The sequence below is a fragment of the Glycine max genome, chromosome 17, assembly GCF_000004515.6.
Source record: "Glycine max cultivar Williams 82 chromosome 17, Glycine_max_v4.0, whole genome shotgun sequence".
NCBI classification, from domain to species: domain Eukaryota; kingdom Viridiplantae; phylum Streptophyta; class Magnoliopsida; order Fabales; family Fabaceae; genus Glycine; species Glycine max.
Genome location: NC_038253.2, coordinates 40,586,889 through 40,602,560, shown reverse-complemented (window position 1 = coordinate 40,602,560; position 15,672 = coordinate 40,586,889). Strand labels below are relative to the sequence as shown.

General features: G+C 33.9%; 1 protein-coding gene across 1 annotated transcript; it reads left to right on the top strand.

The window, feature by feature from the left end:
• The first annotated feature begins 4,767 nt into the window (after positions 1-4,767).
• On the top strand, positions 4,768-12,999 carry LOC100813188 (protein ESSENTIAL FOR POTEXVIRUS ACCUMULATION 1). The gene is made up of 9 exons (XM_006601251.4): positions 4,768-4,956; positions 5,879-5,967; positions 6,099-7,001; positions 7,117-7,246; positions 7,873-8,664; positions 8,834-11,564; positions 11,863-12,056; positions 12,179-12,238; positions 12,453-12,999. The coding sequence occupies exons 1-9, from the start codon at positions 4,884-4,886 to the stop codon at positions 12,830-12,832; spliced, it is 5,352 nt and encodes a 1,783-aa protein (XP_006601314.1). The 5' UTR covers positions 4,768-4,883; the 3' UTR covers positions 12,833-12,999.
• The last annotated feature ends 2,673 nt before the right edge of the window (positions 13,000-15,672 follow it).

Sequence of the window (15,672 nt, the reverse complement as noted above, 5' to 3'; positions counted from 1 at the left end):
AAAAGGCTTGATGTGATTGCTATATATTGTAGGTTGTAACTTATTTTGGAATGAAGGTAGGTTGTAACTTTGTATCTAAAGTTACATACATTAACAGAAATTACAAATTTAAAGGTAACATGGAATTTCAATTTTATTTTATTAATCACATGACATCAATATTTATTTTTCAATTAATGTAAAATAAATGTATCAATTTTTACATTTTAATTAATTATATCATTTTTTAATTATTAGTGGTTATTTTCATTTCATCACAATACTAACACATTATTACTCAACATTTGAATAAAACAGTCAACATATGCAAAATTAAGAATTGGACAAAAAATATTAATTTTCTAAATTTGGAGACTAATGCAAAAAAATAGGAAGGACAAACTGGGTATCAAGATTAAAAGAGAAATAAAAGTAAAATTTTAACCAAGAAGGTATAAACTTAGGTCAGATAAAACTAAAAGAAATAAAAACAAAAAACATAAATTTCAAATTAAAATTATTAATTTAAAAGAAAATATCATACATAAGTGTAAATGCCTTAAAATTAGTAATTTGAAATTAAACAACTACAATGGTAAATAATTCAAATTAAAGTAAAATGCTTGAAATATAAATGGATAAGAAAATAAATTTGAAAGCATATGTAAATTGCCCAAAAAGTAAATACATAAATTTAAAGAAAAAAGAGAGAGAAAATGTGAATTGAAAAGTAAATGACTTGTGGAAAAAATATGAAGGAAGAAAACAATTGAAAAGTAGATAATTTGAAATCTAAATTGCAATAAATGCAAATACTTTATTTAAATGTATAGTAATTTTTATCCTGGTTTATAAATCATAGGTGTGTCCAACCAAAGACTAATCTCATTTGTGTCGCGTGATTGTCGTTGATTCAATGGATTTGTATACATAATAAGAATTGAATATAATTTTTTTCGTTAAATCAATTATTTTTACTTTTGTGAACGCAATAAAATTTTACATCATTGCACCAACCTTTGGATTATTTAAATGTGTAGTTGAAAACACACATTCGAGTCATTGAATTAATAGCCATTGTGATGTAAGGTGTGTTACATGTTATGGAGTGTTTTGTATAAATCTTTTAACAGCTAAATTTGGAATGTAAAATGTCTTATTTTCATATTATTATTTTTAACGATTGATAAATTTGAGTGTTTAAACTAATTAAAAAAGTACATAAAATTATGACATTTGTTTCAAACTGTGTGAATTAATAACTTTCGATAACTTTCATTTGATTCGAACATTTATCCTGAATTCATTTATTTTTTATACTTAGTATTTTGTAACATCCTCATGTCTATCTTTTCCCACTTTGATCTCAAATATAAACTTTAAAGTCTTGATGATTGTTATCTCCTTGTTAAGTATACCAATTTGTAAGTAATATTTAAATAGTAAAACTGAGTCTCAAATTCACAAGAATTCTGATTGTACTAAGAGTTTACGTATATTAGATTTTAAGCGAATAAATGACTAAAATTATATATCTTTCAGAGTGATAATGCAAAAATATAAACTTCAACCACAACAAATGATAGAAAAGGAGACCAAAATGCAAGAGACAAGAAAAACAAACAGTTTGGAGGTGAAAATGATATTTGGTGCAAATTTTTGTGGAAATGTTGGGTGCTTTGCCGGCTAAAATTATTTTTGATGCAATGTTAAAGATTTTTCATCATTTAAGATTATTTCAACTATTACCTTCATCAAATAAACTACTCTGACTATGATTTCTTATGTGAAAAAGCTCAAATCACCTAATTTCACTTCTAATCCCTTAAGAGCTAAATCAAGTAATTTGCTTTAAGACTACAGATGCACAAACAAGGCTAAATAACATCACTATATCCCTATACATGGATTACCTAGAAGTTCCTTCAAGTTCTTAGGAAAAAACATTTCCCAATAGTTAAAACCTTATAACATATATGTGAATGAGTGACAACAAACTTAGAAAATAAAAAATAATATCAAAATAACATTAAATGGATAATAAATATCATTATATAAAAAAGTGTTTGGTATCTAAACCCCCAACAATGGTAATTTAGTCTCTCAGTCATGAGAGACACAAAAACAAAAGATGAAACCAAGAAAATGAAAGAATAAGAGTTTGAGTATTTTGCTTCTTTTTTGTGTCCTTATTGCCTACTCCATCCAAAAAGCACGGTGTAGCATTTCTATATTTTTCAAAATGCTCATAGTCATGCTTTTTGAAAATCTTGTGTGCTAAGCATGCACAAATATGCTTATCGCACATGTAAAGTACAACTAACCTACAACTTGACTTTTTGCGATGAGCCTGCAGTGATATGTTGAATGCGCTGCTCCAATTTTTCAAAAAAATCTCATGATATATATTTTTTCATAAAAAGTGAAATATTTAATAAATATATATTATATTTATTAAATTTTAAAAATAGACAATTAATAATATTGCTAATATTTATTATTTATTATTTTTAAAATTAAAAAATTAAAAAATTAATTGCATATAAACCTGTTTTTATTTATATATTTATACACATATTATATTAATTTGTGTGTTTAGGTCTATTTTCCTTTTTCTATTTAGTTACTTCGAAAGGTGTTTAAAATAATAATAATAAAAACTATTAATTATTTAGTTAAATATAAAATTATTCACAGTTACTTTTGTTTTATTAAATTCAAAGTCACTTATTTAAAATAATAATCGAGCATAGAATTCAACAGATAAATTACTATATATATTGTACAATTGATTTTTTTAATTTAAAGTGGTACTGCTTTTTTAATGGTAAGTTTATTATCGTTTCAAGTTTTAATCCTTTGAAATAGAGAAAAATATCATTTATTTATGAATAATTTATTAATTTATCTCGTGCACACTACAATTAAATATAGTTAACATATTTCTTTATATTCATTTTTAATGCCATATATTTAATAAACATGAATTACATTTATTATATTTAATAAATATAATACACAATATCAATATTAAAATTAATTATACATTATATTTAATAAATTAAGAAATTAAATATATTTATATAATACTGCATTAATAGCATTAAACACTATATTAATGGTTGAGGGTTAATGTAACCCTTGATTTTGCTAATTCTGTGTGATATAGTGAAAATCCAAAGCAACCCCACCCCCATCTTTAGCTTTAGGACCCATTTGGGGTGAGTTATTTTTTATTTTTTCAGAAACAAAGACAAAGACAGGAGAGGTAAAACTAACAGTGCCTAGCAAACAAAGTTCCTAGGGCATTTGCAACAAGTTAATAACTAAGAACATTTGGACATGAGGAAGGAGATTTGCCAATCAAGATTAACAAGACGTTTTTTTTTTAAATCTAAGATACCAATAAGTGATTTTGTTTAAATCTTTAAAAATAAATTTAAAATATAAGTGTTTTTTTTAAAGGAATATAAGATTTATTTCTTTAAAAAATCGAAAATTATTTATTTTAAGTAAAAATAATTTAGACAAACTGATCAGAAAATTATAAAACTGTTTATTTTATTTTAAAAAATACTTATTTCAAAAATAAGTTTAAATAAACTCATCCTTATTTTAAAGTGAAATAATTTTGATTAAGTCAATTTTAAAGGACCAAATACAATTAAAATATGCATATAATAATTTTGATTATAATTTTTATTTTATAATAAAACATGATCACGCTAAAAAAGTAATAGTTGCAGATATTAGTTTGCCGCATGATAAAGCCAAAAGCACAAAATCAGAATATCATGAATTACTTGTCCACAAGCCAAGTTCTAATGAAGGAGCGGCACACATAATTGAAAAAAAAAAAAAGCAAAAATAATAAGAAGCACATAAAGAACAACATCAAGATTTTACCCTACATTCCATGTGCTACGGTCCAAGTCTTACCAAAAATATCTATAAACCCAAATTTTAATTATCTAAAAAATAAATAAAAATAAAAACTTAAATATATTTTTCATTTGTATATTTTTTTCTTCAGATTGCTAGTTATTTTTTTTATTTTCCTATCTAAAATTTTTAAATTTTTATTTTTAATATTTGTTATTAATCCATTAATTAATGACATAACAAACTAATAGAATATCATGTCAAAATGATGCAATAAATTAATAAAATATGATCTTATTATTTAATATATCTAGACCAATGACATATATCAAAAATACAAATTTGAAAATGTCATGTAATAAAATAAATTAAAATTTAGATAGTAACTAAACAAGAAGTATAACATAAGTATGAAAAACATTAGAGATATAAAATTAAGTTGATAGTTAAAGTAGGAGGAAAAAAGAAATAAATCGTAATTTTGAATCCTTCTAACAAAAATTAACATATTAATAATTAATATTTAATGATAAAAAATATGAAAAATATATTTTAAGCGGAAAATAAATTTTATGATCACACCATACCCTAGGATCACTAGTACCGCGCACAATACGTAGTCGTTTCGTGTTAATCGGGTTGGGGAGAAGTGCGCACACCTATGATGGTAATAATCGAAAAAATACGAGGGGAATTGCATTTTCAACAGCGTAAAAAACCCTTCTCAATGCACGAGGCGCGTGGAAGACACGTCCTTCGTAAACAGATAACGGGTCGGACACGGACATCTCCAAAGCGCGTGGCTATTTTCTTCCCGATAATCACTGGGGTATTCGCTAACGTGCGCCACGGGGTTGCACGGGGTTATCGTGTACCCTAACACACATTGTTATGAAGTGTGTTGAAAGAGTTAACCTATATTCCCCCCTTGGTTTTTTATTTTCTCGCACAGAAAAGAAGGGTTTTCGTTCGCACAGTGCTCACTCGCTTCGTTCTGTTCCTACTCTCGCTGATCATCATCCATGGCTGAACCACGCGCCGCCTCCGACACTCGCCTCAACCTCTCCGTCGCACCGCCATTGCAGATCTCCAAAGGTTTTTCTTTTTTCTGTTTTGAATTTGAATCTTCTGATTTACGTGCCTTAGCTTCGATTGTTTTATTTCTTCAAATCTTCTTCTCCTTCGCCACTTATGTTTTTTCTTTTTGGATTCTTATTCAGTTGCGGTTTATCACTTACTTCTGTAAACCCTAGCTTCCCTGAACCTGCCTTTTTATTATTATTTTTATTTCCGTTGTTTGAACGACCTAAATGCACTTCGTTTTCGTGTTCGAGTTTAGGGTTTTGTTTTTGCTTTGTGTGCGGCGCCGGAACGGAAGTGACATTCACGAATTCGTTGCTGCCAAGGGATTTGCGTGCCGCATTCTGCTCTTTTCTGAACTACCTTTGAAGTTAAATAAATTTTTGATTTTTTTTTGAAAAATTCGTTTGTGCCGTTTTTTTTTAGTGAACTGAGGTTCAGAAGGTTGGAGTTTTACACTACAGTAAACGTCACCAATTTTTGAAGTCGAAGCTTTTTTTTGTTCAGATATTTGCCATAATAATTGGTTTCACTATGGTTGAAATGAGAAAAAAATGGTTTTTTGAGTTAATCCGCCTTCTGCACCTCATTTTTTTTTACCAAAATAAGTAAAAAGAATGATTTCAAATATAGGCTACTGCCACGTGATTCTAATTCATGTTGCTTGATATACTGACTGACATTCTTGCTCCTATTTTAGTCATTTGATTGCGTTTTTTTATTTTTTATTTTATTTTTAAACCTTGGTTGAAGTCTGCATGCTTGTCACAATGTCACATTCTGGTTCATGTTGCTCATATAGGTTTTCTTCCGTGTTACATGCTTTCTGTGTATTTTCTATTTTTTGAACTAACGTTAATGATATTGGGCAATTTTTGAGATTGGTTAAAATCTTCAATTTTTTTTAATAACTGAAGTTTGTATCCATTGTGTGCAGATGTCCAAGGATCTGACAATCCCATTCCACTCTCACCACAGTGGCTTCTGCCAAAGCCAGGGGAGAGTAAACCTGGATCGGGATCTGTGGTCTGTGCTAACTAGTTCTTAATTTTTTTTTTATTGTTGTCTGCAAATTAGACTTGGGGGCGCACCCATAACATTGCAGAAATAATTTTTAACTGCTTATGTTTTTGCCTTTTCCTTTTCTCACTACTCAGGAGAACCATGTGGTCTCAAACTCACCATTTGGCAATCGCTCAGAGACTGTTAAGACATCTGGAAAGGGAGAGGATGTTCATGATGCCCATAAGAAAAAGGATGTCTTTAGGCCATCCATGTTTGACTCAGAAAGTGGACGTCGTGACCGTTGGCGTGATGAGGAGAGAGACACTAAGTCCTCTGTCCGGAAGGATCGTTGGAGGGATGGAGACAAAGACCTAGGTGATTCTCGAAGAGTGGATCGATGGACAGATAATTTGTCCACAAAGAACTTTGCAGAAGTACGCCGTGGTCCATCTGATAATCATAGATGGAATGATTCAGGAAATCGAGAAACTAACTTTGATCAGCGGCGTGAGAGTAAGTGGAACACACGCTGGGGTCCTGATGACAAGGAGCCAGAAGGCATTCGTGAAAAATGGAGTGACTCTGGCAAAGATGGTGATATACATTTGGAAAAAGGCTTGCCTAACATTTCCAATCAAGGAAAGGATGAGAAGGAGGGAGATCACTATCGGCCATGGAGACCTAACTACTCACAAAGTCGTGGAAGGGTAGAGCCTTCCCATACGACACCAAACAAACCAGCCTCTACATTTTCCTATGGGCGTGGCCGCGGGGAGAATACATCCCCAGTCTCTAGTCTTGGACATGGTCGGGCTGGTTCTTTTGGTAGTTCTTTGAGTAGCACATACCCTGGAACTGCATTGGAAAAAGTCGAAAGCGGGCATGAAGAAAATCACCCCTTTAAATATAATAGGACAAAATTGCTTGATGTGTACAGAATGACTGGTATGGGTACAAATAGAAAACTAGTTGATGATTTTGTGCAAGTACCTAATCTTACTCAGGATGAACCAGTGGAGCCTCTTGCTTTGTTGACACCAAATTCCGAGGAACTGGTAATTGGTGTATTTGTATTTGTTTTTTAATTACTGAATGCAATTGGTTCTCACACTCATCACCTAAATTGTCTTTTTCAGTGGTTTAGTGTTTTCTTTTCTTCTGTTTGAACAGACTGTCTTAAAGGGTATTGACAAAGGGGAGATAATTAGCAGCAGTGCACCCCAGGTGCCAAAAGATGGAAGGAGCTCAACAGATTTTACTCATACAAGACGAATGAAACCTGGTAGTGCACCTTTCCAAGGTACATTCACTATATTTATTTGTATACTCACAGATTATTTTTTACAGGCTCTAATAGAGTAAGGTTTTTGACACTAATAGAGTGTAAGTTTTTGACACTTTGAAAATTGGTTATATGAATTGTTCATAAAGTTCCTGATATGAAATGAAAACAATTAGTTATGGCTCCCAAATTAATTTGAGAAATACAGGATCTTAGGGCATCCTCCAACAAATTAAAAGTGAAGGAATGGGTAATGGCAGAAATAAATGAAACCCTGTGAATAGGGTATTTTTCTATATCACCACTTGTTAACAGTCTTGTTTCTCTAAGGGTTTTTAAGGTCATACTCATTTCTGTAACACATTGTTTAAAAATCTACAATTCTGAAGATTTACTGGTCTAATATGTATTATCACATGGTCTCAAACAAACTCAACTAATGATCCTCTCACCCCCAATTTAATTATTTCACTTCTACTGTGTAAACTATGTTAAATATCACATTATTTTGGTTTCCTCTTTCAACTTAATGACTTAATCCTCTTCATGATATGGTCCACTGCACTATACTTTCTGGCTTTTCATAAGTATAATTTCCTGTGTCTCCACTTACTACGAGATTGTCTAATATATTTTATGAACAGATAGAGGTGAAGATGGAGGTTCTTACAAAGTGCCTGATGAGGTGTCCAGCAATAGAGATTCATCCTTTGAAGGAAATAGCTCTGTTCATCCTGGTGCTCCACGGCGAACAATGCTGTTGGGCGAACATGCTACCACCCAGTTTCATGATAGCAGAGATGTAACTAGTGATGTTAGATTAAGAAAAGGAGATCTGAACTCACACCAGCCAAAAGATCCTCATAATCAGTGGGAAAATAATTTGGGTTATTTATCTGACTCCAAAGAAGTAGGTAAGTGGCAAGCTAACGAAGATCCTGTAATTAAGAGGCAGTTATCTGGCATTTTGGACAGTGAACTTGAAACCAGGAGAGTTCCTCAGACTGCTCCAGAGGAGTTATCGCTTTTATATAAAGATCCTAAGGGTCTAATCCAAGGTCCATTTAAAGGAATTGATATTATTGGATGGTTTGAGGCAGGATATTTTGGTATTGATTTACCTGTTCGTCTGGAAAATTCAGCGGTGGACTCACCGTGGTTTTCTCTTGGTGATGTCATGCCTCATTTGCGAGCTAAAGCCCGACCACCACCTGGGTTTTCTGCACCAAAACTGAATGACTTTACAGATGCTCCTGGCCGGCAAATTTCCAATACTTTTGGGAATACGCTTGCTGGTTTGAATGAGGTTGACATTTTGAGAAGTGATTCTAGGCACAGGCAGGGTTCGGATACTGAAGCTGAAAATAGGTTTCTGGAGTCACTTATGTCTGGTAGCAAGAATAGTCCTCCCCTTGATAGCCTGACATTATCAGAAGGTTCTTGCCTGTTATTATTAGTTATTTTTCCTCTTTTGTTTTGCTAATTTACACATTTATTTCCATCCATTGATCATTTCCCCTTGTATTTCCCCCCCATCATTTTCGTACACTGTGATATGTTTTGAGATGATTAGGTTTGACATTGATCTTGACTTATTCATTTCAGGTTTACAAGGGTTTGTTGGAAATAATCCTGGTAATATGGGTCCATCAGGAGTTGATAGTGGAAATAATCTTTACTTGCTTGCCAAGAGGATGGTGCTTGAACGGCAGAGGTCCTTACCACCCAATCCCTACCCGTATTGGCCTGGGCATGATGCAGCTTCATTTGCTCCAAAATCGGATGTTGTACCAGATGCATCATTGCATTCAAAACTATTGTCTTCAGTGAGTGATAACTCTCGTCAACCTCAGTCCCAAAATTCGGAGTTAATGTCAATCATCCAAGGATTATCCGATAGGGCTTCTGCAGGCTTAAATAATGGTGCTGCTGGATGGCCAAATTATCCCTTGCAAGGTGCATTGGATCCCCTACAGAACAAAATTGACTTGCTTCATGATCAGAATTTTCCTCAAATGCCATTTGGGATTCAACAACAAAGACTGCCGACACAAAACCAATTGTCTTTAAGCAATTTACTGGCTCAAGCTGGTGATAACCCATCTAACACTTTGGCAGCAGAGAAGCTACTTTCTTCAGGTTTATCACAAGATCCACAAATATTAAATATGCTGCAACAGCAATACTTGTTGCAACTGCATTCTCAAGCACAGCAGATGCCCTTGATTGATAAACTCCTGTTGCTGAAGCAGCAACAGAAGCAGGAGGAGCAGCAGCAGTTACTGCGGCAACAGCAACAACTGCTTTCACAAGTGTTGCAAGACCAACAGTCTAGCCAGCTTTTTAACAATTCATCTTTTGGACAGTTGCAAGGTGTATTACCCATGGGGAATTTGTATGCTGATCCTTCTCAACTTCAACAACCACAAGAGATCTTTCCTATAAGCTCTCAGATGCCAATTCCCAGTGTGCATAATGAGGATAGTTCTAATTCTTTGAATTTACCACTGAATGTTAGTCAAGACACAAGTGGTAATGTAAGCAGTGAAGCTTCTATACGTCTGCCTCACCAATTATTTGGGGCTACTAGTCCAGAAAATTGGGGCCCTAGTCTTACTGAACAAATTAATGAAAAGTATCAGAATGAAATTTTCCCCATATCAACTCTTGTTGAGTGCTCTCCATTGCTTGATCAGAACAGACCCAAAGAGGAACCACACATTGGTCCAGAACCTCATTCTCTTTCTGATTACGCTGCTAAGTCAGTGGAGCAGTTGCCACCTAGCCATTTTACGCCTGATGTCGTGACCTCAATTTCTAAGCCAGATGAGAACTCTGGACATCTACAGTGTGTTGCACCCACCATTGCCTCATCTTCAGCTGGATCTAACAGGATTGAGTTACTGCCTGCAAGTGATCCTGGTATGGAGGTGAAGACCAAATCAGATATTGTGCATCAAGAGCAACATTCTGGAAGAGACAGCTCTGTATCTGATCCCTCTCCGGCAGACATACGAAGCATTGAAGCTCATGAACCCAAAAAGGCTACTGAGAAGAAATCTAAGAAGCAAAAATCAGCCAAATCTCAGTCTTCTGATCAAATAAAGGGAGTGCTAAAAAATGTGACTTCGCAGCCATCAAATCAGCCAGAAGCTGAAATACCAAAATTAAGCGAGTTGGGGGAAGCCTACAGGGCTGAATCATTACATGAAACAAATATGCAACAAACAAGAGTCAAGGGAACTCAGATTGGAAGTGCAGTCATAGAGGCTGTTGATCACCAACAAGCTGGTGGCTGGCCTGCTATTGTTGCTGGAAACCTCACTGAAACAGTTGATGTGGGTGAGGCCAAGGCAGCTAGCTCTATTTCGATGCAGAAAGTTGAAGTACCTGCAGGACGAGCTTGGAAACCGGCTCCTGGTTTCAAACCAAAATCTTTCTTAGAAATTCAACAGGAAGAACAGAGGAAGGCAGAGACTGAAATACTTGTATCTGATATTGCTGTTTCTGTCAATTCAATGAGTCTGGTAAGTCCCTGGGCTGGGGTTGTTTCCAATCCAGACTCTGTGAATGTTTCTAGTGAATGTCACAAAGGAGTCCATACAGAATATCCTGTTAAATCTGAAACTTCTCAAAATCTTAAGAGCAAGAAAAGTCCTCTACATGATCTATTAGCAGAAGAAGTTTTAAAAAAATCTAATGAAATAGAAGCTGAGGTTCCAGATAGTATATTGCCCTCACATAATATAGCTGCACATTCAGAATCACTGGATGATGGCAATTTTATTGAGGCAAAAGATACTAAAAGAAGCCGAAAAAAGTCTGGAAAATCAAAGGGTTTGGGAACTAAAGCTTCATTGCCCGTTGCATCTTCCGAGGCACCTATAGCTTCAAGCCCCATTGAAAAGGGAAAAAACTCCCGTTCAGCACAGCAGGAGAAAGAAGAATTGCCTGCCATCCCTGCAGGACCCTCTCTGGGAGATTTTGTTCTTTGGAAAGGAGAGCGAGAACCACCAAGCCCATCTCCTTCTCCAGCATGGTCTACTGATTCTGGCAGGGTTCCAAAACCAACTTCATTAAGGGACATTCTGAAGGAGCAGGAGCGAAAAGGCTCTTCTGCACTTCCTGTGACTGTGAGCCCAATGCCTCCCCCTCAGAAATCTCAGCCTCCTCAGTCTACATGGAGTACTGTTTCCTCACGGTCAATTTCAGCATCCTCTCCATCTAAAAATGCTTCTCCAATTCAGATAAATTCCCAAGCTTCTCAATCAAAGTACAAAGGGGATGATGACTTGTTCTGGGGTCCAATCGAGCAATCTAAGCAAGATACTAAGCAGTATGTTTTCTATCTCTTTGCTGTGTTTTCTATATGCTTGCTTGCTTTTCTGTTTACAGTCAAATTTCTCAACTGAAACTTTTGTTCTGAATTTTTGTCTATAAGCTTTTCGTTTTGACAAGACTTCTGTAGCATTGCAGTTGTAATAATTTCCCCTATAAAAGTGTGGTATTCATTATAAAACTTGAATACTCTAAAGTACCCTATCCAACAGTAGTTGAGTATTCGTTGTCTTGTCTCCACAAACATCCAGTTTTGGTGGACAGTTGATGATTTATTTGTTTTTTCTTCTAAGCAGGTCAGATTTCCCTCAGCTTGCAAGCCAGGGTAGCTGGGGTTCGAAAAATGGACCCTTAAAAGGTAATTCTCCTGGATTATTGACAAGACAAAAATCAGTGAGTGGCAAACCAACTGAACGGTCTCTAGCATCATCACCTGCCTCTTCTCAATCAGTGCTGAAATTGAAAAAAGATGCCATGACAAGGCATTCTGGTAAAAAGCTATAGTTTATTTATTTATTCTACTCGTTGATTGCAAAATTATAATGTACTGTCTGGATTGGAATCTTTTGACAATCCTCTTAAATACTGACAAATTATTTATTAAATTTTCAGAGGCCATGGACTTCAGAGATTGGTGCGAGAATGAGTGTGTTAGGCTTATTGGGACAAAAGGTACGCATATCATTCAGATATTGGTTTTGAATTGAACAGTTAAAATATGACACCATGGATTAGGCTGCCCCCTATATATATATATATATATATATATATGCTTCTTATAATCACTTTGCTTGAATCTTGCGATTTGGTTGAAAGTATTTTATTCTTTATATACAGTCAAATGTTTTTTTTTAACTCCCTTGTTTTATTTTTTGGTGCATCGCAGATACGAGTTTCCTTGAGTTTTGCTTGAAGCAATCCAGATCAGAAGCTGAGATGCTTCTTATAGAAAACCTTGGATCATATGATCCTGACCATGAATTCATTGATAAATTCCTCAATTACAAGGAGTTGTTACCATCAGATGTTTTGGACATAGCTTTTCAGAGTAGTAGGAATGATAAGAAAGTTACTCGACATGGTGCGGCAGGCACGGCATCAGCTAATGCAGATATACAGGATGTGGACTACACTGAAGGAGGATCCTCCAAAGGAGGTGGAAAGAAGAAAGGGAAAAAGGGGAAAAAGGTCAGCCCTTCAGTTTTGGGATTTAACGTTGTGAGTAACCGGATCATGATGGGTGAGATCCAGAGTGTAGAAGATTAATTTAATTGAGGTTGTTACTGTAGATGTACATATATTTTGGTCGGACTTTGTAAATGGTTTTTTACGTTTTTAGGCGTTGTGTTCTTTTTTTATACAGAAACATTAGCAGCGTTTATTGGATCTGCTTAACCAATTTTGTTATCTAATGTAGTTGTTTTGACGTTTCATTGCTTTGACAATGATTTTAATCTTATCTGTCAGTCTTACCGTGTTTCAATTCAAATTTTCATCTTTTAATTATTTTGTTGTGATTGCTATTAATGGTGTTAATTTTTTTTTTTCATTTTTAACCAGTTTTCGTGTTGGCAATGCTGCTTAATAATTTAAATTAATTTGTCATTGATTTCAATTTTTGTAATTATTCAACGCTTGCATCTATAACAGTTCAAATTCGTTTTGAATAACAACTTTGAGGATTATGTAAAGCATGGTGAATGGTTCTAGTCCTTGACAATATATACGGTTTTTATCATTTTAATACTAGGCTAAATTCATAAATTTTTTCAAAATATCATGGTTAATGCGACACATAATGAAGATACAGAATTTAAGAGTTGTAGATACCTGATCTAGTTTAGTTATACTTTTGATTAATTGTTCCCCGGAAAAGGTTATGTCCGGAGTACACAGATGCGAGAATTTATTTAGCAAACCATTTTCTTCGTGCCATTCGTTGTAACTTATAACAGTTTTTGATAACTGTCCAAGAAAGCAATTGTCTTCGGTACATTCATTCAATGACATTGCTAGCGTAAATACGTAATATACAAGATGGGATACATAATATTTATACAATTATTTGGTTGTATATATCCCAATGCCGAAACCTATACAAAATAGTTTTTTATTAACTTGGAAAGTAATACTCAGACACGGGTGAGGGAGTGTTTTCGTGTGTACTGCTCTTAAACAATCAATTTCAGTCTGTCGAGGTGTGCACATCAGTGTCAAATGGGTTCCGATGTTGAACAGCAAAAGTAACAAGTCTTGTTATTGGTTATTGTCAATTGTAGTGTCCATGCTACTCTCTGCTTGCTTCATTTTTCTTGATCCCATGATATTCTGCACAATCTGATCAGAAAACACGACTATTATCTATAGCAAGTAAGCAAAAGTCTGTATCTGGGAAGTCAGTTCATCCCAATCCATAAGATTAATCAATGTTTGTAGAGATAAATTGAGCCATTGTATTTATATCCAATGTATGGTGAGATTTTCATTAGCAAGAGTTATCTGAGAGAATTTGATTTGGTGTTGGAAGTAAGAAGTGAGTTTTAGAAAGAACAAACAACTTGAGATTTAGAATATTCAACTTTCTGAGTGGAGAGATATAAGGTGAGTTGGATGGTTAAGAGAGAAGGAAAGAAAGGAAAAGATGGTTGGTTCGATTTTCTGCTAACAAAACTAAAATTTATCGATAAAGAAAAAACTTACGGAGTGTGATTTGAGGTGGTGTAGAGGAAGAGAGTGGAGGGACATCTTGGCAATTTCGGAGACAGCAGCATCTCGGACGCTCCGAACATCACTGACCAAGTGGTCGTAAGCCGCATGAAAAGCATCATTCCAAAAACGAGGTAAGCCACTCTTACTTTGAGTATACAAAATTATCCAAAATCACATTCAAGTAGTACTGCTAGTTAACAACTAATACAATTTTAGATAAATGCATTTACATATTTGATTTTATATTTTAAAATTAATTTTGAATTAAAGTAGTTTTTATGTAATATTTGTAGAATTTAACAAATTTTATTAGTAACTTGTTTTTGGATTGAAAAGATGAAACTGATTATTTGATTCTGATAATTGATTTCATTCTAAGTCTGGGTCTTTCTATAAAAAAAAAACCATGTAAATCTTAACCCTTATTAATGGATAAAAGTGAAGCTTTTTTAATCCATTGCTAATACAGAACACTTTCCAACAACGAAAAATCGCTGCAAAAAAAGCTTTCAACAGTCACGCAAAACTGTTTTAGAGACTGAGATTTACCATAAGGACTAAAAACCTTAAAATAAAAGCAACTAGAGCAATTAATGATTAATTAGCCAAATAAAAACACATCAAAACGAATCACGTGATTTGAAGATCAATTTTGCAAAAAGACTGAAGCAAACACACGGTGCATAGGACATGTATTATTATGTAGTCATATAGATAAATACATACGAGGACATCGAAATCATGGAGAGTGGTAGAATCGAAGAAGAATTATAACACCCAAAGAGCAAGAAGAATTATAACACCCACCACCCACCACAACTTCTTGTACTGTCCCTTCCCCCCTGCAATTTGGCTTTGGCCATCTTCGTCTTTCATCTTCCCTTCAGTGCCTTTGCTTTAATTTGGTCACCACTAGCCACCAAAGATAAAAAGCACTTTCGCTAACACAGACAAATATAAATGGTATTGGTGGGTGGGTAAGGTAAGGTAAGGTCTGTGATATTGATATGGCATTATATATGGCCCTCTCCTCAATTATTTATTCACTCTAGTATAGTATTAACCCGTGAATATGCCAATATCAATTACATCAATTATTCATTATTAAAATTTACCCTATTATCAACACACTAATAAGCGTTAACCATAATTATTTATGTAACAATTAAGTGTTATCTACATATGATTAATTAAAATTGATTATAAATTACTAATTTTAATGGGTCTCATTTTTTATTCAATGATAATTTCTATTAAATTCAAGCTTAATCATAGAGAGTGTATTAGATAGAAACTAGAAAGTGCCAAAGAAAGTGTCTGACATTCTTCACATATATATGCATTTTAAGTTTTAAATATTTTTTTATTGATAAATGTTAGTTTAGTTAGTATGTTAA